General features: G+C 35.7%; 1 protein-coding gene across 1 annotated transcript in view; it reads right to left on the minus strand.

The window, feature by feature from the left end:
• Positions 1-23,327, minus strand: part of LOC115417723 (ephrin type-B receptor 1-like) — a 205,403-nt gene that overhangs the window by 42,635 nt on the left and 139,441 nt on the right. The window contains exons 10-13 of the mRNA XM_030131765.1: positions 8,370-8,535; positions 7,369-7,474; positions 5,399-5,460; positions 5,113-5,310 (exon numbers count right to left, since the gene is read on the minus strand). Coding sequence (XP_029987625.1) covers positions 5,113-5,310; positions 5,399-5,460; positions 7,369-7,474; positions 8,370-8,535 — 532 coding nt within the window. The remainder of the gene's footprint in view (positions 1-5,112; positions 5,311-5,398; positions 5,461-7,368; positions 7,475-8,369; positions 8,536-23,327) is intronic.

A 23,327-nucleotide genomic window follows, 5' to 3' on the forward strand; every position in this document is an offset into this window, starting at 1 on the left:
GAAGTGCATGTAAACACGTTGCATCTGATTACGGCAATTACTCCCAGTTATCGGAGTTTTATGGTCATGTAAACGGGCTCATTGTTGACTAGTTATTGTCCAGTCTCAGTCACTGCAGGTGTGTGTCTTACTTTTTCAGTGAAACTGTCATTTGTACAAAATTTCAAGTGTAACAGCGACAAAGTTCACACAGTAAAAAGCCCTTTTAAGCAATAAACAGTTTTTATGCTGCGGGACAGCTTGAGGGCATTTATTTTGTGATGAATAAGGAAGTGTTAAATGCAAAGTGAAAAAGAACACTGCAGAACTCTTACCATGGCAAATGTGAGCAGATCAAAATTATGTTTTACACTTAAATACAACTATTTCTACATATTAAATACAGGGATTTTGAAGTAAAAGCCTGTCTCTAACACAAAACTCTTTCAAGTAAAGGCCTGGTACATTCTGCAAATGAGTGAAATACTATTACCAGCCATTAAAATATAATATTTTGGAATGATGTGATTACAGTCAGACACATACCTCAGTTATTGAAGTGGTAAATAGGAGTTTGCAGATTATTTTGAGGCACTATTGCTTTCGTAATATAGTGTAAATATGCATATGTTTCAATATATATATGTATGTAACTTAATGGATGATGAGGATTGGATGAAACCAGATCTGCATTTTTAAATTTTTTTTTAGATTTTAGCATAGGTTTTCACTTTAGTTATGTTTAACATATGGTAAAATTGCTTATGTATTCTGTCTTTAAGCCAAATTCTGTTTCAGCGAGCAGCACTTGATCTTAGTAACTGAAGTTTTTCCCTTGTTTTTTGTTTGTTCATTCCATGTGTTTTCCATTTTGCGTCAGGCAGCTAAAATGCTGTATATCCTGCACCCTTCCCAAAGAAAAAAGTAAATAAATAAATAAAAATCAGAAGATGCTCTGGGACTTTATTTCACATCCAACTTTTCCCGTTTGCCAAACATCACACAGCATTTTTACAGTGAGAGCTCCGATAGCCAAAGAGAATGCATGAAGACAGTTTTAATTTATTCCTGTGAAAGTTTTCAGCATGAATAAAACATCTCTCTTGACTTCAAAGGAAAAGAATTAAGCAAAAATAATAAATTGGCATTGCATGTTTCCAGATCCTTCTCATTGACACTTAAGTCTGGCACAGTTAAAGAAAATGATTAATCTACAGGAGAAGATCTGCAGTTTAAAGTGACAGTTGGTCTCATTAAATTAAACCAAGGTTTATTTTTCAGAGCAGTGTAAAGAGGATATAAGCTGCCCCTCATGTGCTAGTTTACTCCTCATTCAAAGCTGTCATTTCAATTTACAGCGACAAAGCAAGACTATTAGATATCTATGGAGTTTTATGAGGGGATTTGTTGAGTTTTTCTTTAACAGCCAAGGATGATTTATCACTTTTTTGGTCTGAACTTTTGGACTTTCCAGTTTGACCTGAACCACATTTGCAGGATCAACGGGCAGAGCAAATGGCTGACCTTTGGACTGACCAGAACAGGAACTCTCAGCCTGAATTAAACTAAACCATGGTCCGCTTCATGAACAAAGGGGAATCACTTTAGTACAGCTTGAACTTTAGAAACCGATCACAGGAAGTTATTCAAGGCTAATACAAAAGGAAGATAGATAAAGTTAAAAATGAGCCTTATTAACAATAGGTAAATGTCAGATGCACAGCGTACATAAATACATAGCTCCTAAAATTGACCCTTTACTAAGCTCCACCCCTCTTAGTCACTGTTGCTCTGCCAGTGAAGCTTTGGCACTGGGCATGTGACTCTGTCCTAAAGGAAACAACTTCTATTCTAACAAAAACAACTTTATTTATGATTAACACAAGGCTGTTGACCATTTGATGGCTGATGGTTGAAGTTATTCATTTTTAACTTCAGATTAGGTGGTTGTGTGTCATTAGACACTGAATAAATACTAGGGGTGTAACGACAGAGAAAAATTTTGGTTTAATTACATTTTCAATATGTTTTCGGTGCAGTGAAGGAGACCAATTTCATAAAAAAAAAAAAAACTTCATTCAAGTAAAAATGCAACATATTCTGAACAATTAGGTGTCACTACAGATGAAGTTTGTATACTACTGTGTGGGTCTTTTTTTTTTTTTTTAACTTTTATTGAAGAAAACAAAATAAAACAAAAAAAAACAATGTACAGAGTAACAACGTTTGTCCTGAGATTGGGCCCAAGATTACAATATAAAGTATTTCGTTACAATGAAGAAAAGGAGAGATAAAAAAAAATGAAAACAAAAAACAAAAAAACAATCCAGGCTAAAATATCCATTCCAATAAGACTGAATACTGGTCTCCATCTTCTTTCAAAGGTCGGAGTGTTCAGCTGTAGCTGTGCCGTTAACTGTTCCATTAGACAAACTTGTTTAATTTTTTGTATCCATTGTCCAATTGTAGGTGATTCAGGTTTCAGCCATTTCATTGTTATCATTTTTCTCGCAGTCATCAGAAGAAGATGTAGTATGAATTTTTGGTCGTGGGACAGACCATCAGGGAATATGTCCAGTAAAAATAATAATGGGTCCATAGAGAGGTTCACTTTAAGCAAACTATCCAATATGCCTTTTACATTAGTCCAGAAGTGTTTCACAATGGGGCACTCCCAAAATATGCGTGTCTGATCACCGACAAGACCACAGTTTCTCCAACACTTGTTGCTAACACCACTTTTAGAGAGAAAAGATTTTAATGGGGTTCTGAAAAATCATATTTTAACCTTCCAGTCACTGTGTGGGTCTTTTAATGTGCAAATAAATATATAGAAATTATTAATTGAATCCTTGACAGCTCAAATTCTGCCCTTACATTTATCTTAATCTGAAACTATAAATATGCCAATAGCATTTGCTATGGCATTTTCTGGATCAGAACCACTGGCTAAAGGCTGTTTAAACGCTGTTGGTATCTGTAGTTGGGTTACAGTTTTTCTCGTGGTAATTTTGGTAATACTAATGGTTGAGTGGTGTCGTTTTAAATGCGTTATGAAATTTGACGTGTTACCAGAGATATAACCAATCCACCAAATAATGCCGGCACCCCGCTCTTCTTCTATTGACTTGTCTCTCTCCATTGACATAATTGACTGGAAATCCAAAATGCTCCCAAATCGGTGACCTTAGAGAAGACGAAGGGTCTTCCAACTCTGGTTTTGTACCTGTGACAATGCTCTGAGCTGCCATGCTGGTTTGCATTCTTCACATAGGCTACATGTATTTGTTCGGTACACCTCCGTATTGTATTGAAGGCCCAAACAGTCTAGTACAAACGAGTGCATCGTTACACCCGTACTAAATACTATACATAAATAAGACTAGTTTCAGACAGATGTTTGACATTATAATTAACATGAGCTAGTGTGTTACCTTAGAGCATCTGATAGAGGTTGTAATGATGCTAGGTTACACAAGCAGCTCTCAAATGGACGTTATAGATGTTTCTGTCTACATCTCTAACTGGTGATAAAAACATCAATGCATATTATATGTTTATAGCTGATAATAAGCATATAGCATACGTCAATCATTGGCAAACACAGGCTTCATTCACACACTGACTCAGCCTTCACAGAGTTTGACAGGCCTCCCTTGTTATGGATTCAGATGTAGGACTGCACACTAGTTTTTTTTTATGGAGGGCCTTAGCAGAGGGTCAGTTGTAGTGTGAAAAAAACCTTCAAAACAAACACTACTCAGTTCATACTGAAACCCCACATGTACAAAAATACAACTTCCCTTATACATATAATGATTAAACCCATTCAACTGAATGATTTCTTCAAAGCTCTGAATCTTTTTGGTTTATATATTAACTTCATTTATTTTGTAATAGGACTGAAATGGCACGTTATCGTTGGTAGCTACTGCTAGCCACTAATTGCTGATAGCTGATAGTTTGATTAAAATGCAGATTTCATATTTTGCACCTACAGGGTGGGGAAGCAAAATTTACAATATTTTGAGGCAGGGATTGAAAGACAGTGTATGACCAATTAGTTTATTGAAAGTCACGAGAATTTAAATCTTCAAATCATATTTTACTGCATTTCTAACGGTCTTGTTGTCTACCTCAAGTTCAATTGCCATTTTTCTCATGGATTTGGTTGGATCCTTTAGGATTTTGGATTTGAGAGCTTTGATAAAAGCTTTGGTACGTTTTTTGTTGCTTCCTCCACTTCCAGACTTTCTCGTAATAGTTTTGCTCATAGTCATTCTCTTCTTTCCATTATAAACAGTCTTTATGGACACGCCAACTATTTTTGAAATCTCCTTTGGTGTGACGAGTGTATTCAGCAAATCACACACTCTTTGACGTTTGCTTTCCTGATTACTCATATGGGCAAAAGTTTCTGAAAAGGTATGGATAATAGTGTTAGGTATGATTATGACATCAATATATGTTTGGTTTCAAAACAACTGACGTAGTGCCTGCTGAGAAAAAACAACTAAATGTTCATTGTAAATTTTGCTTCCCCACCCTGTAGTACAACAAAGGTAATGCCTATATAATTCATTGCTTTAAATCCCAAAAACTGCTGTTGATTATTTATAAATACAAGTGACAGAAAATGGTAGTTCTATACATACTAATTAATGACAGTTCATTGGGAGTGACTTCTTGTTTCAGTCTTATTTGAGTTTCTCTGCTGTTCTTTTGCCTTCGGGACACAATCAGGAGACACTGTCCCATTCGTTCCAATGGGAGAAGTGAATGTGATATTCAGATTTCAACCAAGTATTTTGCTCCAGTGTCATGCAAGTACAAAGTGGATGAATTTCTATGAAGCCACATACATGTGCTCTGAAAAATTCTAATTTCTAACACATATGGTTCAGGAGAAGAGTGATGTTGTTTGAGGCATTGATCAGAAATAATGATAAATTCACATCATCCCCAACCCTTCTGACTGAGGAGATTGGAAGTGAACTGAGTCATATTGGTGAAGAGTAAGCTGTGCTATATTTGTACATAGACGATCTCTGGCAACCTTAACCAGACCAAATGTCAAGAATGTAAACCTTGGGTCAAATGTTAAAATGTCATAAGTGTATGACAGCCCCCTACCTGATCCAATGACTTCCTCTATTTTGACACAGGAGGGGTCGATTTCTTTGGCAAATTCCCGGACGGCTTCGTTGGGGTCCTCGTAGGTGAAAGGGTCAATGTAGATCTTGACCCCCGGTGAACTGTGACCCTCAGACAGAGTGGGAAAGGTCACAGTCGGGGTCGGACCGCTGAACATGTCAGGCCTCAGAGTCACTTCTGAGGAGAAAGTGAAACAGTACAAAGTTATGTGCATGTGTCTGAAGACTGAACTATGAGTAGATGTTGTAGTAGTCATCAGTAGTACCTCCTCCTGTGTTGTACTGCTGCAGTTTATCACCATATACACTCTCCTTCAACTGCCTCCTCCTAAAAATAAAGGCAAAGATTTAAGAAAAAAACAGGAAGCAGACAAACATTTTATATAAAAGTCTGAAAAGTTGCAAGAGTAAAATGCTAATTGGTTGTCTTCTCTCTAGTTGGGTTGGGGTAAAAATAAATAGTCTGCTTGAATATTAAAAAAAAAAAAAAAAGACAGAAAAGAAAGAAAACATCTTTCAGGAATTCATTAGTGTTGGATGACTTGTTATTTCCCTGCGATGTGAGCTCATGTTTCAAGCTTTCATCTGAGAATGGAACCAAAGAAATAGACTCCGTAATAGTTTAATACGCTAAGTGATCCTACTAGTAGACACCTTATACAGCCTACATGAGACAGGCTGTCGCTCTGTACTTCTGGGAGGTCACAGAGTCATGAAATGTTAGGTCTATCACATCAGTCATGTTTGGTTTAAAACTAAGGAGCACGTGTATATACACTGAACAAAAATATAAACGAACGAAGAAATATTTAGATTTATTTTTATGTAATGAAATGGAGTATATCGACAACAATAACAGCATCTTTTCCTTAACAAATGGACTTTAATTTGTGAGCATTACAGGCAGTTGAAAAGAAATAGTCCAGGAGTTACGGCATCAAGAACACAGAGGGGGTCAACGGTCCGAGTCCACAGACATTAATAATTCAAATCTCACCTCTTCAGATCATCATATAAAAACTGACTGCCTGTTCCACCTCATCCACCCTCATCCACCTTATCTCATGTGTTTTCTTTTCCGTATGTCTCTACCATTTTTCTTGAGTATTTGTTCTTTGTTTGCCTTTTTGTATTAACTCTTTATCTGTTTTACCCATTTGTTGTGTGTTCGTCCCTTGGCTGCTTATTGTAAAGCATCTTTGAGTGCTTAGAAAAGTGCAATATAAAACCGATGTTTTATTATTATTATTATTATTATTATTATTATTATTATTATTATTATCATTATTATTATTATTAACAAGTGTTTCCACCATTTGCCTCGTGCAGTGCAGTACACTTGCAGCACATGGACATCACCATGTTGTCAATTGTGGCCTGGAATGATGCACATTCAGTCGTGCTGCCACTGCTGTAACAGACAACCCAGCATTGAGCATGCCAAAGACACGCTCCCTCATTATTTGCGACATCTGTGGCATGTTGACAAGTGACAAAAGTGCACAGTTTGGTGCGCCCTTTTATTGCCTAGACTGTAAGGAGTGTCTGTATACTGGTCACCACTCTGTCATGCTCCATGACTCTTATGGGTGGAAAAACTCAGCCTTTGAGTATACTAAGTGGGAGTGGGTGAGTGAAACTGGACTTCTATATTTGAGCAAAACAAATCTATCACTTCACAAAGAAATCATAAATCTGAGCATATTTCATGAAAATCGATTTTTACTCACCATTTTATTTTCGTCCGTTTATATTTTTGATCTATCTATCTATCTATCTATCTATCTATCTATCTATCTATCTATCTATCTATCTATCTATCTATCTATCTATCTATCTATCTATCTATCTATCTATCCATCCATCTATCTATCCATCTATCTATCTATCTAAAACAGCACAAGCTAACAGAGCTAATGCTATATATTCACCTTTTATGACAGACTCAGGGACTAACTTCACCTAAGGACATGAGCATGTGCAAATGTACTTTTTTTTTTACACTTAGTTTTTATTAGTTATTTATCATTTTGTCATATAGAACATAACAAACAACAATCGGCAAAAGATAATAGTCACAGTCTAATAGTAATGATAATTTAGGCAACAGTTATGAAATAGCAATCAATTACCTAATCAATTTAATGGCAAATTTACTTTATCTTTTTGATTTATGTACGATAATATCCACAGATGGGTATCTTGCAGTACATACCAGTATAAACAACACAAATACCTGGTACAAATGATGGCGATAGCGACCAATGAGACGATGCACACTCCACCAACCAATGAGCCCGCGATCAGGGAAAGCTGTTGTCCCAGTTCTGATTTATACTCATCTGCAAAGTGCATGCACAGACATTGTTCACCATTACACTCTGAAGAGATTATTTTCATGCTCTTTGAGACTTTATTACAGACAAATGAGCATTACTGAGAGGTAAAATATGGAATATACCTGACAGTTTCTGTTTTTCTCTCTAACACACCTAAAATATCATTTTCAGGCTCATTTTACACGACTACAAGCACAGTCATTTCATTTGTTTGGATCTCTATTAGCTTTGGCTTAGGCCATCACTATTCTTCCTGGAGTCCACACCCATCACAATTGTCTTTACACTGCAATACACAAACCACCAAAAACACCCACACACAAAATCAAACAAAATAACGCAAACAACAACCAAAAAACATTCATCACAATTACTAAACAAAAACAACATACATGTTATACACGATAGTTCAATTAACAATACCTCTAAAAAGCAGTTTTTAGCATACTTTGCAAATGGTAAGATATATTTCACAGCTATGTATATCAATGCAATGTCAATCAACTAAAACAAAACAACTGAACATTAGCAGACATCGAGCATTGTTTTGCAGATAAACATTCTTTCAGTAATTCTTTAAATTTGTAGTTGTGATTTTCTTGAATGATTCATCCCGGTAGTGCATTCCATATCACCATGGCTTTATACATCACAGTACTTTTCATTTTATTTGTTTTCACTTTAGGTAGAGTCAGATTCAACAACGTGCGCACACACACACACGCACAGACACACACACACATTCCCAATCACAAAGTAGGGCAGAATTTAATTACTTCACAGCCGGATTCAGCCCTGCTCCTCCATTCCCTCTCTCTTCCCTCTCCACCATAAAACCCCCACCCACTCACACACCTCCACACACTCCAGCCAACCACCCACCCAAACACCCACTTACCGTCCGTGAGTGTTTGGAAGAGCATCTCCTTGCTGTAGGCTCCATACCCAGCCACGGTGCGCGCCCTCACCTGGACCACGTAACCTGTGCCGGGCCTCAGACCCTCCAGAACCACATTGGGAGTCTCACTCTGGACCACTGAACTGTTCAGCATTGACGACTGAGACTGAGGAAAAGACAGATACGTCTCAGCACGACTCGGGACACATAATACTTCTCCAGTGACAGACTAAAAGAGATGGGAACTAAATTTAGTGCTCTGTTTTGGCCGTGGGCTCAGATAAGATTAATTCTGAATTCAAGTCCAAACTGAGGCATTTGTCATTTACAGACTGTGGCAGCTGGACTTATGGTTTGACAAGGACTGTGTCAATCTCCAGGCATTCCTATTTCACGAAAGTACACTTTAAATATCTTTCTATCCAATCCATCCATCTGTTCATCTGTTGCCAAGTCTGTCCTTCAGTGAGTTTTCATTGGATTTGCTCAGGTTGTACCTGTCGAAGCAGGAAATCAGGGTGTTGATACCAAAACGAGTTCTTGAAAAAGTATTATCTCAGTACTGAAAAGCACAGACATGAATTGTAACTCCTATTAAAAAAAATGTTCACACCAAATGCTGGATGAGGGAAGTCTGTCATACATGTGCAGAAGAGTTGTGTAACGACACAAAACACTGATACCATTCACACTGCAACAAAGGATTTTCAGAAAAGTAAAAAAAAAAAAAAAAAACTTGCTTCTGGGAAATGAATAATATTTCTGAGAGGAAACATAATTTGGTGAACACGTCTTTCATTAGAAACCTCATTTTAAATATTTCTAAGGCCCATTATGTCCTCTGAGTGGCTAGACTTCTCACATGTTTAAGACATCTAGTCAAGCAAAAAAATTTATTTTTTTTCCCCTTTTCTTAAATACCAGACAATTTAGTTACATTTAAGAATATTTAACTCCTCCTGGTAGGGTTATTTTTTGCATTTAATACAGTCATGTCATAAATATTAGAGTCCTAATATTTCATAGTCAAAGACACAAGTGAGTTCTTGTAGCAGATGTATCTAAACCCTGAAGTGGGAAAACATCAACCAGATGAAAGCACTTCAAAGTCTGAACAGAGCAAAGGAGATGGGTCATTTATCAGTTGATGAGTCATTTTCCTTGCTGGTTGGAAAACAGTTCTGTTGAATATGGACTGAAGTAGAGCTGCACAATCTCTCCTTTCAACATCACCATCCTGATGTGCATGTCACAACACGGTGATGTGCAATGAGAAGTTTGGCAAATTAATTGATTCACAACTGAAAATGAGCACGGAACTAGATAAAAACACAGGAAAGGAAGATTCGATCATAAAAAGAAAAGCCAAGTCAATTGTGTGGGCTCATTTTGACTACAGATTTTCTACAAAAACAGGTATTCTGTTGGTAGCGCCTTCATGGTGACTCAAACATCATAAAATAAAAAAAATAGTTTCCTGTCAAAATCGCTTGAGAAGAGTCTTCACAGCTCTCACCTGCTTTTCCTGAGTTTCACAGCATTGACACCGCATGTACAGGATGGTCTGCACTCAAAAAATTCTTTATTTTTCCCCAGAATCGTGGAAGTAGGAGTTTCTGGCACAACTTTAACCTACTTCTGAGGTGCACGGAGAAGGGAGAAACTAATAGCTGGTCAAAACTCCAGCAGGACTATAAAGCAGTATATAGAACAACTTTATTAATAATATTTATCCTCTAAGCGTATGCACAGCCCTAAAAGCTTAAACATTCTAGAACAAGTGGTGCCAGGCACAACAAACCCCGCCCCTCGCACGTATTCTAGCTTATTTTGGCATCGATTCAGCTGATGTCATCATGTCTATACATATGCTGATGTCAGCATAGACATAGACAGCATGGACAAATTTTGGCCATTATCAGTAAATATGGAAAAAAAAAAAAAAAGAAGAACATTTTAAAAATTCGTAACATGTAATCACATCTATTCGGGGTCAATGGCAATCTATAAATCCAATTTGGTGCGAATTCAATCAATAGTTTTGCTGCTAAAGCATTAAAAAACAAGGAAACAAACCAAAAACAATACCCCTTGTCTCCCCTTCAGGAGGCGGGGTAATAATTAACTGTTCATATAGAACTATTCAAGTCATGTACTGTAAACTTTTTTTTTTTTTTAATTTCTTGTTCATTTTAATGCCTGGTACAACTAAAGGTACATTTGTTTGGACAAATATAATGATAACAACAAAAATAGCTCATAAGAGTTGAATTTAAGAGCTGATATCTAGCCATTTTCCATGGTTTTCTTTTTTTAAACCATTACTTTTATATTACAGTTTTTACAGCACTAGTGCAGAAAAAATGTCTAAACAATAGGAATTGTTTTTTTAACAGAACAGAACATACACAAAACACACATGCAAAGCAAACAAACAAAAAAAACCCAAACAAGCAAAAAAGAGATTAAAAAAAAATCACAAAGCAAGACACTGATCCTCCTGGACAAATGTAACAGAGTTTGTGAAATGCAAACTTATACTTAAACATAGGTACAAAATATCGCCGAGAGGAAAAAAAAAAAAAAATACTAAAAGAACACTAAAAACCTAATCAAATTAACACCAAGCCATAAAGCGTCACAGTGTTGAGAGAGGCGTGCTTGCTAGAACCTACATCAAAATCCTGTATTTTTAATAAATATTTTATAGCTGACAATGAGGTGGTGGTGGTGGGGAGGGGCAGATCAACAAACCACCTTCACTGCATTGTCCAACAGACGGTTCAGCTGGATGCTAATGATAATGATCAGATTATTAACTCAAACAGATATACACTAAAGGAAAATGGACTCACTGAAGCCATAGTAAAACATCCACATAAGGCTCTGCAGTCCAAAACGCCTGAGTCTATAGAGGAGGTTTCTGTTCTGCTGTACATTTGGCAGATTTTAACCAACAAAGGAGGTATTTTGTAAAAAGCCTAAGGTTGACTGACAGCTTTTGACCCTAGAACCGCAGGTCTGGATCAACGGTTGTCAAAGCTGTTGTTGAAAATGTGTTCCTACAGCTCTTCAGTCGAACACGGTGCTGTTTCTGTCTAATATCGCATTTATTTTTCTAGTATTATTTCAGTGAACATTACACTCTCTTTATTGAGCCACAAACACAGACAAACACAGATAACTATTAAATCTGTTTCCATTCCACTTATTTGTAATCTTTATTATTTTCCTTATTTTTCTGCATCTCTCAAAGCTTAAAAACTTTTTCTATCATATTTCAAATTAATTTCCAAATTTTCTGTGTTTCTCCTCAGGTTTTTTTCTTGAACCAATCAGTTGAAAATATGGATAAAAACAGCAGGACATAAACATTAATATTCATTCTAATACTTGGCACAGCATTCTTTCATTAGATTTGTAAATTACCAAGAGGAACACCTATGTTGCATTGTTTTATTTGTCTGTTTTGACAATATTTGAGAAGCGCAAGTAAAAATCTGTACATTTTGAGGTGAAATAGCACTACATGTTTAACAGAGGGCAGGTTCTTCCCACGTTCTATCACCGTGTTCTCCTCTATTTCTTTCCTTCCTTTTCTATATCATAGCGATAATGCAGTTAATTACATATAGCCCTCAGAGACATCTATTTTTCAGAAGCCTGAGTAGGTGGTCTTCTCTCCTCCCCTTTCTACGCCTGTGGTGAATTTGGCATCAGATCTTTGAGACCCACCTCCCAAACCCCCCCAGGCTACCACCTTTTACCTCTATCTTTCTACGCTCTCCTTCAACGCTTCCTCTGTCACCTGTTTCTGATAGATAAAAGAAAGGTTTTACCGGAGCAAAATCAAAACAGTCCAGAGAATACGATAGATATGGGGTGATGATGGTGTGAAAAGAGGGGGAAGGGTCTACTGCAGAGCAAAGAGGAGGATGATGGTGATGATCAAGAGAAGGAAAAAGAAAAGAGAAGAGGAAGAAGGTGGAAGTTGCTGCTGATAGAACCATGGAGATAAACTACTGAGGTTTTTATTTTAAGAAGATAATCACAGTTTGAGTAATTATTCAGATAGGTCTGAGGCTGGGGCGCCATAAAGGGGAGGGGGGGGGGGGGGGGGGGGGGGGGGTTAATCGTGAGAAATTCATGGGGCCCAGCATTTGTGGATTTGTGGAGGAGGTCCAGCGGATGCAGGTTAGCAATTGTGAAAATTTCATGTAAGATCTGCTGTACAACAGAGGCATAAATAACTGCTGCCCCTGCCCCACATACATACCGCCCCCACTCTGAAAGATCGACAAGATAATGAATTTCATGAGGGGCCCACAATGCTCACCTTTCACGGGGCCCACAGTTGTTAGTGGCACCTCAGGTCTGAGGTATATGGAAAAAAAGGGTTTGTTTATTTATTTATTTATTTGTCTTGTCCAGCATCGTAACAGCAGACTGGTAGTCTGGCTGCCTTTTGGTGCTGAATAAATTTGCTTTGCCAAGAGAAACTTTATAAAGTATATGAAACTCCCCTTCATATTCAATAAATAAATAAATAAAAAAATTTGAATAAAATAAATAAATAAAAATTTAAAATAAATAAATAAATAAATAAAAATAAAAAATTAATTTTAAAAAATCAGAAGAAGGAGGTTAAGGCTTACTATGTGGAAAATATAACTGCAAGATTAGAACTAAAACATACAGTAGTTTGACTAAATCACCCCCAATTATCCAGTTGTTTAAACTGATTAGAGCCAAGAAATGATGAAACAATTGAACTAAAGGAACACTTAAATAATCCATTTTCTTAATGTTCATGAATGACTGTTACAATTCTCACACAGTACTTTCTTTTATTGGCGAAGGAATTATGTATGGATAATAAAAGTTGTACGTTTCCATGGTTATTTTATTCCTTCTAAGACTGTGTTCTGTGTTGTGTCTCTGAACACACAACTGTTTTGACAGGTTATCATAAAAGCACATGCATATTAACATCTGGTTAAAGATAATTATGTCTTTGGGACTGCATGTCACCTTAGATAACAGTAAGTTCACACTTAATAATCTCCCTTTATGGTTATTTCTAATGTCACTATTATGCTATAAATATCTTATGCCAATGATTATTCTTTCATTCTTTGTTATGTACCTTTCCTTTAATATAACTTGGCTCTCAACAATGGATTATGTAAAAACAATTCATTATGTAATAACTTTCACTTCATCACATAATAACACCTTCATTCTGTGAAGCACAGTTTGAGCACAATATGTAATTTTATAAATGTCTCTGTTTTATTATGTAAATTATTACATATTGTGATGATTATTATGAAATACAAGAGTTGAACTTTTGAGATCATGGCAAAAACAGACATGGAAAATGTCCTGCAAGCACGACTGATTACCGCCATAGTTAAAAACAAAAAAATAAAAATAAAAAGCTTTTGGCATATCCAAAATGCAGCTGCTAAGACTGCAACTCTTGTTTTTTGCAACAAATACCACAAAATATAATTTGGGGAAACATATTACACTACTGCACATTGCTTTCAGGCTGTTTACTTGTATAAAATGTAGGTGTAATTACATAATAGAGTGAAAATGCATTATACTTTGTCAAATTACTCCATAATGCAGTGTTTTATGTGTTATTGCAGGTATGTTTAATTTGTGTTATTTATTTATTTATTTAATTTATGTAAATTATTGCATATTGTGATGATTATTATAAAATACAAGAGTTTAACTTTTGAGATCATGTTGAAACAGACCTGGAAAATCTCCTTCAAGCCAGACTGATTACCGCCATAGTAAAAAAACAAAAAAAAAAACAAAAAAAAAGCTTTTGGCATATCTAAAATGCAGCTGCTAAGACTGCAACTCTTGTTCTTTGCAACAAAGACCGCAAAATGTAATTTGGGGAAACATATTACACACTGCTTTCAGGCTGTTTACTTGTACAAACAGTAGGCGTAACTACATAATGGAGTGAAAATGCATTACACTTGGTCAAATTACTCCATAATGCAGTGTTTTGTGTGTTATTGCAGGTATGTTTAATTTGTGGTATTATACTGTTCATCTGCTGCACTATGACCAAAAACAGACTCTTCTAATCTTAAATTGATAATTAGGACCCGACACATGGACAACTACACAAATATTAAAGGCTTGGGGGAATAAGATACGGAGTTATATTTGGAAGTGGCTGCTGAAATAGGGGTGAGGATTGGATTTGGAGGTGTATGTGTTGAGGGGGAGGGGGGGGAGGGGGGTTGGGGCTCTACGTTCCACAGTGAAGAGGTTAGGGGGCAGCCCATCTGGGAAAGTCTGGAAGCCAGAGATAAGTAGGGGTGAAAAATCCTGCCTCCCTGCGCCATATCAAATTTACTACATTAAAACCTCATTATCTATAGAGTGAAGAAGAGGGGAGGAAGGGGGTAAGGGATGGAGGAATAGATGGAAGGAGGAGAAATGATGAAGTACCAAAAAAGGAGGTGCAGCTGTCTGCTAAGGAAAACCTGTCCTCTTTCTCTCCAGACTTATCAAACTGCTCCCCGAGGACTTCATCACTTGAAGCTAGGAGCTAAAATTAGTCTCTCCGCGAGGTTGGCTTGTCTGTAATGTAAAATACATCATTTTCTTCTCTTTTTTGGTATTTAAATCAGGGTAGAATGAAAGAAACAGAAGGAACAATACAAGAAAAAACTGTCAGCTTTTGATTTAGGCTCTTAATTGGTTTCTGTGTTAAATAATTTTAAACTGAAGGCGGCGGCAAATAAGGCCAAGTTGAAGTCTCTGTGCCGATTTTGACTAAGTAAGGGTTTTTATCTGTCAGACTGTAGCTATGCTGCATCTCTCAGCGCAGTACTTCTCACTCTCTCCTCAGCTCACTTTAATAGGCTCTCCAAGACACAGAAACTCCACTTTCTCTTACTTTTTTGCTGCAATTCTCATTTTTTCACCCCCCAGAAGTTTGCTGTTATATAATATATTTTTTTATTGCCAAGAATGCATATGGCTCTTACAAAAACAATTAATTTGAAGTAACCGACAGACCTTTTAGCTGGAAATAGGTCACTAAGGTTTACAATATTAAAGTTAAAGATATTGTAGACCTATAAATGTCTTGTACCTGATCTTTAAAGGAGCTATATATATATAATATTTTTTACATTAACCCATAAAGACACAAGCATCCACTGATCTAAAATGTTTAAAGGTGCCATATGTAGGATTGTGGTCAAAACTGGTACTGCAATCACATTCAAAATACTGTAGAGCATGGTATCCCCTCCTCCTCCCCCCAGACTAGGGGTTACCAGATCCAGCATGAGCGTCTGCTACTAGCGTTTCCACTAATCCTTGCCACCACACCATAAATTTCATACAAAACAAAACATCACCAGACTTATTATACATAAGTATAATATATAATAGGCCAGGACAAACCTCCTGCCCACTCAAATGAAAGTTTGTGAAGATTCAGAAGATAGGGAAAAGGTAAATGAGCCTTAAGTTTCACTTTTACTTCCGCGAAGTTTCACCCCCCCTCAGGATGAACCACAGACAAACCACAGGTTTATCAACATTAAACATTTATGATCAGAAATGTTCCAGCTGCAGCTCAGTGGGAACTGGCAACCTGGATACTGAAAGACTACTGACTCTGTGATTGGAAGACAGGTGATGGGCGGAGCCTCAGACCAAAACACACAATGACAAGATAAACATCATTTGGGGGCTGACACTGAGCTTTTCAAATGCAAATATTCTGTCTGGACTACTATTGTCAGTGATATCAGTATTTGAAATGAACATGATTCCTTAATATCTGGTGACAGTCAAGGCCATTTCATAATTACTTCGAACATAATTCCTACATACTGCACCTTTAATACCTGTTGATCCGCTAATCCTATCAATACATGTAATTAACTGGTGTAAAATGCAATTTGTCATCTTTTCATGGTGGTTTTACTGTGATTGTAACTCTAAAAAACATTACATAATAAAGACATATTACTCTCACAGAATATAAGGCACTTGATCTCCATATTGTTTTAGCAGCATTCCTACATAAATAAGAGAGAAACGTCCATGGTGCAGAGTTAACCCTGTAAAGCCTGAACCATTACATCATTGGCAGAAAATTCCAGTTCTTTGAAACTAGAGCCTTTATTGGTCCTTCTGAACAACTCTTTTTTTCCAAACATCAATTTCCATGTATAAGTTTTAATCTTGTATCATATTTGATACATTGGGTCTCAATGCTCAAAAGTTATTTTTGAACAAAGAAAATCCAATATAACACAAACATGTCAAACAAATTGGTGATTCCTTTTCAAAATTGGCAAAGTTCTGCCTCATTTCTCATTAATGACAGTCTTGTAGTGTCACTGGAAAGGCCTCTGGTGAATGAATTCCTCACCCCTGGTGGATTATCTGTATATTGATGCTTTGTTTTATTCGGTTAGTTTTTTATTCCTGATATAGTATTTTATTTTTTATTGGACTGTCTTCTCTCTGTAGCACTTTGACATACTGCTGAATGAAAAGTGCTTTATAAATGCAAGTTATTCTTATTATTATTGTTGTTGTTGTTGTTGTTGTTGTTATTATTATTGCATGTATCTAATTGTATACATCAGGTTTTTCAAGAAAAAAAAAAGCTTCAAAACTCATGTATCAAATACGATATGTTTGGCATTATAGGGTTAAAAGATGCTAAACACAAACATTTGTAATGATAAATGTTGGACATAATTCTGCACTTGGACTTATAAACTGACATATTAGTGACTGTCTGGACACAAACCAGGAGATTAAAGTTCTACCTTTAAAATTACACACACATTCTCTCTTCCCTTTGGGCAGCAGCAGCAAATTTATGGCCGTACACTGTGTTGTGTTGCAGAATTGGAAACTGTAAGCGAACCCTCTAGAGTCATGGACTTTAGGTCTGTGCCTGACTGTTTTCATCAAAGTGGATAGATAAGGAAGAGAGTTGACAAGAGTCCTGAGCATTTAAAGTTTGTTGTTCAGAGTTTCTGTGAGATATGGGAGCACAAACTCACCGACAGTATCTATTAAAAAGAAAAAAAAAAAGGTGCCGAAAAATGCAGTGTTATCCTCAAAAAATGCTAAAAACTATTTACATCAATTTTGTGAGTTGGAAAGGAAGACGGCAGGAAAACAAATGTGGGCTGAGGATGCGGAGGTTTGTTGTGCTTTTTGGTAAAACTTCACACAATCCCTTGTAGGTGCTTTGCTCTTTTGTTTAAAATCTCACTCGGTAAAAGTCTGGTTTTGCAGCTGTTGGCTCTGCTTCCAAAAAAGACAGGGACATTCTTAGGTTTAGCTTTGGGTGATAGATATGCTTTTAATTGAATTAAACCGTGAAAGAAATCTTCAGTATAAAAATGTACGTCTTCCCTTTTTTAAGTGAAAACAGAATACAGCCACAGCGCGTCCTTTCTTTCAGCCTTTTCTTTCCTGGAGTGACTGTTACTGAAGGAGTCTGTTTATGCAGGTTTTACTCCTCATTCAGATGCCTCCATTGTCATCCCCTGGGTTTTACACTTTAAGCAGAGGTGGCAATAGTATACAAATGATTTACTCAAGTAGAAGAGCAGGTATGTGTAAAAAAAAAAAAAAAAAAAAAAAAAAAGGCTCCAGTAAAAACAGTAGTATTGACTGCGATTATTTATTCAAGTACCAGTGAAAAAGTAAAGACTCTGAAATACATACAAAAAGTAAACCTAAACTAGCTCTGAAGGACATTTCCACTGGCTATTTCTGTGCAAAGCTAAGCGAACTTTGTTATTTAACTGTAAAGACTCTTAAGCCATGTATCACAGGAGTAAAATTTACTCAAACTGAAGAAAATTTAATTCTACTCATAACATTTGGTCTAAAAAGAGTAAAAGTTACTCTTTGGGTCGAGCTCTCCAAACTCAATATCGCGCCAAATTTACTCTTTTTGAGGAAAATACTTCTGATTCTGGAAAAAATGTTTTGTAATTTTTCCACTTTTTCTACTGTATCCGTGCCATCCATGTCTGTCATTTGTATGATATTTACCCTTTACTGTGCAAGTGACTATTTTTGGTAATTTCCGAGTACATTACAAGACAGTGACAGCAACAGTTACAGTAGTCGCTTTTCCATTGGACTTATGCACAGAACTTTACCAATATTTACCAAATGTCGAAAAAACAGAAGCGTGTAATGTCAGTTTTTTCCATTAAATTAAAAATGCGATGATTTGTTTATTTATTATCGCAAGATGACACAAGAATTCATTCCATAAACATGGCGACCAACGTAAATATCGTGTTGATTTACAGATATATTCATTATTATTACATGTTATCCCTGTATCCCGTACTAAATTCAAAAATGAGTTGGTTTCCTGGTGTGTCCACACATACCGCACCATGTTTATTTTAAAACTCTTCTTCGCTTGTTGTAACGTCTGTCAGTATCCATTTTTTTATTCACCTGACTCCAGTTGCAGAAAAAGGTCTTTCCATTGCAGTTTTGCGTGATATACCAATTACACCACACCCAAAAAACCATCTCTTTCCAGTACAAAAACTTTTAATCGAAAAACCAGGGTTTTGCCGAAATTGTCGTTTTCCCATTAGGCAAATTTTTATGTGCAAGTTATATTCGCGCAATTTGAGGGTCAAGGGAAAAGTGACAAGTGAGGACAGTGAGTCAACAATCTCAGGTCCAATGTGGTCTACAGGGTCTGTAAGGTCCACCTCTGCATGAACAGTGAGTGTACCTGCTTTATTAGGTACCATGAAGTAATGGTACTAATGTAAGGAATGATGTTCAAAGGGATAATGTGGATGTGGACAGGGGTCTGGATCAGCACTTATGTTGTTGTAATGCTCTAAAAGTGATGTTCTAAAGTTCTAAAATACATGTTCCTTTCACCTTACATGTGTTGTTCTCATACACTGGAAAAAATCTAAATGCTACTAAGTGTTTTTTTCTCATTTCTAGTCAAAATATTTCATCACACTTAAAATAAGACAATCACCTGAAGAGTAACTTTTCAGTCAGATATAAGAACTTATTTTTAGACAATAGATTTTGAAAATCTTATTTCAAGAAATCTTATCAAGATAAATTTGGCAGATTTTTTTTTTTTTTTTGCTTAATTCAAGCAAAAATATCTTGTAATTTTTTTAAACTTGTTTTTAGAGGGACATTTTTTCCAGTGTATTTTATATATTTACTTCTTGGATTTTTTTTATTTATTTGTTCATTTAGTTGTTTTTTTTTTTTTGCCACTTATAGGTGAGGAACGAAATATGGTAACTTCACTGACCCTGATTTTCTACATAATACAATTTTTTTTTAAATTTACAGAAGTAATAAAGTTGTTAGGTCTTCTAATAACACACTATGGTTAATATTTTGAATTTCAGAGTATTTCTATGATTGCCCTATTAAGAGTTCACCAAAAATGTTAAATTATTTGTACAGTTCATCCTGGTAATGACTTGGGCGCCGTTTTTTTATTTTCATTTTTTTTTTTTTTTTTTTTAACACATAAAGACCTAGAGCTACTTTTGTGGCTGTTCCCAAATGAATTTTTCTTCAATTTTTAACTTTTCTTAAGTGATTTATTACCATTTATTCTAATATTATGTACTGTATTTGGCCTTTTTTAAGTGAAAATCACCTGTTTCCCTATATTATTGAAAGTTATTACATCAGAAACTGGGAAAACTGAAGAAAAAGGGACTTTCAGTTTAATCTATCATTAACTCAGCATAAACCAAGTGTCTCCATCCACTGTCATTTATCAAACTCCGTGGGTTTTACCGGTGAATCAATGTTCTAGAACACAGGTGTCAAACATGTGGCCCAGGGGCCAAATCCGGCCTGCCAAAGGCGCCAGTCTGGCCCTTGGGATGAATTTGTGAAATGCAAAAATTACACTAAGATATTAACAATCCTTTTAGTTTAGGTTCCACATTCAGACCAATTTAATCTCAAGTGGGCAGGACCAGTGAAATACTATCATAATAACATAAAAATAATGACAACTCTAAATTTTTCTCTTTGTAAATGTAAATATTTTCATGTATTTACACTAAAACAAAGTATAATTTTGCAAAAAAATGTGAATAACCTGAAATGTCTTAAGAGAGGCAAGCACAATTTTAACCATATTCTGCCTGTTACAAAATGTTTTGAGTGTTTGTAAATCCACTGTGATCTGTAAATTATAATGTACATGTGTAAATGATAAACTGAGACATAATATTGTTAAAGTTACACTTACTTTTTCCAGTTTGTTCATGTTATTCACATCTTTTGAAAGGATAGTTTGTAGATGTAAACCTGTTCATAACGTAAATCAACTTTTTTTTGCTCTAAAACATAGAGAAAAGTTTGGAGTTGACATTATTTATATATAATTATGTTATTATTTTACTGGTTCACTTCAGATCAAATTTAGCTGAATGTGGCCCCTGAACTAAAATGAGTTTGATACCCCTGTTCTAGAAGATGACGGTACACTACAATCACGACGGAACCTCTGAACCTACAAATGTGTCATATTTCATGACTATGGAAAGATGATAATCTATATTTTACACCAATTAATTTCATAGATTGATAGGATTAGTGGATCAACAGGTATTAAATTAATTATATGACTGTTTTTATGTGTATGTGTATGTCTGTGTATGTTTTTTTATGCTGCTAACAACACTGTGAATTTCCCCATTGTGGGATCAATAAAGGAATATCTTATCTTAAACATTTTGTATTAGTACTGATTTTGGTCGCCATTCCATGTTTGGGTTTTTATGGGTTAATGTAAAATTTTGATATCATGATTTCAAAAAGCTTTTGTTTCATTCAGTTACTTTGCTTGTCACAATATTGCAACTTTGACGCCTAAAGAGTTAACCGTCTCCTCTGCCTCTGTGTTAATTTGAAGTTCTGCTTAATCTCTCGGATGTGTTCTATCAACGTCGTCTTTTGCTTTGCCAAGTTATCAGTCCTGTAGTTTAGTGTCAGAATCTGAGTGGAATCAATGGAAGAATGATTTCTGTCATTGTAATGAACACAGACATGCACACAGTCCCCGCTGACTTGATAACTTATTTGCTGATTATCTGATCTCAAATTTGTTCTTCCCTCTTTTTTTTTTTTTATGAGACAAGTCTGATTAATATTACTGGGTTTGTTAAACAGTGAGGAGCTGCTCATTTTACTGTAAAAAATCGATGTCAGTTACAAACAGAAGAATAATTTGTTAGCAAATAAACAACAAATGACAGCAATGGGTTGATTTTTCCATTACAACTGGAGCTCCCATGGTTTGAGTGGCTGCTGGTTCAGCGTCTGGTCCAGTTGTGCATTTTGTGTCTATACTGTAAAATGTGTGGTTTTGTGTGGTTACTTTCAATTTCATAGCAGTGCATTGTAATATTCATCTCAAACTGTATTTAAATTGTTAATGTAGTTTAGTAAAATTCTACTCACTGTAATATTTTCAGTTCATTATAAGACTGTGGTGGAGTAAATTTAATTACGGTGACCTACTATAATCTGTATCATTAATGGAAAACACTGGAAAATAAATGAACTGTAACTAAAATGAGCAAATAGGTTTAAAGTGTAAGCAACAAAACATTACACTACCTTCTTACATTAGCCATCGTGTGTGTTACGTACCAATAGGAAAGTGGGCAATGATGTTAAATAAAATGATTGATTATTTCCCTGATGATGTAAGGGGGAGGACATACTGATTGAGTTAAAATGTATTGAGCAAAAGTAAAAAGAAAAATAAATAATCATGTACAGATATCTGACAATCTACTAAAGAACTAACTTCTCAGGCCATTTTTACACGACAACATTCTCAGGTGAAAATGACAAAATATTTTATCAAACTGATAAAAAAACTGATAAAAAAAAAAAAAAATTCCACTCTGAAACTGCTTTTCAGAGTGGAAATCTTAAAAATGCTTCACTCTTGCATTACCGTCTAAAAGGTTGAAAATGCAAGGGGGGGGTTTTCTGGTCGCATAGAGTTTACATCACAGGCACACACCAGTACAGGAAAACAACGACATGTCAGATCATTTCCCTGCGGTGGTCCTTTAACCCTCCGGTATCCCGTCCAGCAAGGCCCTTACTAAGCACTAAGTGTGCCTTTTTGGCACACTTGTGGAATAATGTCAAAAAAATTTGTATAAAGTTTGTTTTTAATTCTTTTACACTTTTTTCTATTTCATCAACTTGAGGCGCAAATAAAAATACCAAATACTCAATAATTATCACATTTTTTTTTAACCCTTTAAATGCCGTGTTTGTAATGTAAACAAACCTTTTTTTAATGCAAAAAACACCCCCCAAAATTTTTTTTTTCAATACACTACATAAAAAGTGGATCACATATTATTTGATTTTTGCAGCCTGGCATATGTCAATGATTAACAGCAACACTGGTTAATTTGCATTATTATTTTTGGCACTAGGTCAAATGTTCAAAAATACTAGCATCTGTCACCAAGTGTGCGTAAAATGCACACCTATAAATCCAACTATTAAATATTATATATTGATTTATTTTTCTGCTCTAATTTGATTTTATTTTTGTAAATCAAGGTCAGCCCTAATCATACATATCAAATAGAAGAAATCGTGCATTTTAGGCACACTTGGGAGACAGATGCTAGTCTTGTAATTTTCTTTTGTTTACAATGTGCACATTTTAGTTGGTGGCCAGAATTTTAAAGATCATGCAAAAATGAACAAGTTTTGAATTCTAACCTCATTTAAATTGGGAAAAGTAAAATGAAGTTTTTTAACACGAAGAGCAAAGTGTGCCTAAAAGGCACACCCAGATACCAGAGGGTTAAGTTTCCTAGCCACTAATTTACATCCAAGAGTCATTTCAGCAATTGGCACAAA

The sequence above is a fragment of the Sphaeramia orbicularis genome, chromosome 4 (assembly GCF_902148855.1).
Source record: "Sphaeramia orbicularis chromosome 4, fSphaOr1.1, whole genome shotgun sequence".
Taxonomy (NCBI): Eukaryota; Metazoa; Chordata; class Actinopteri; order Kurtiformes; family Apogonidae; genus Sphaeramia; species Sphaeramia orbicularis.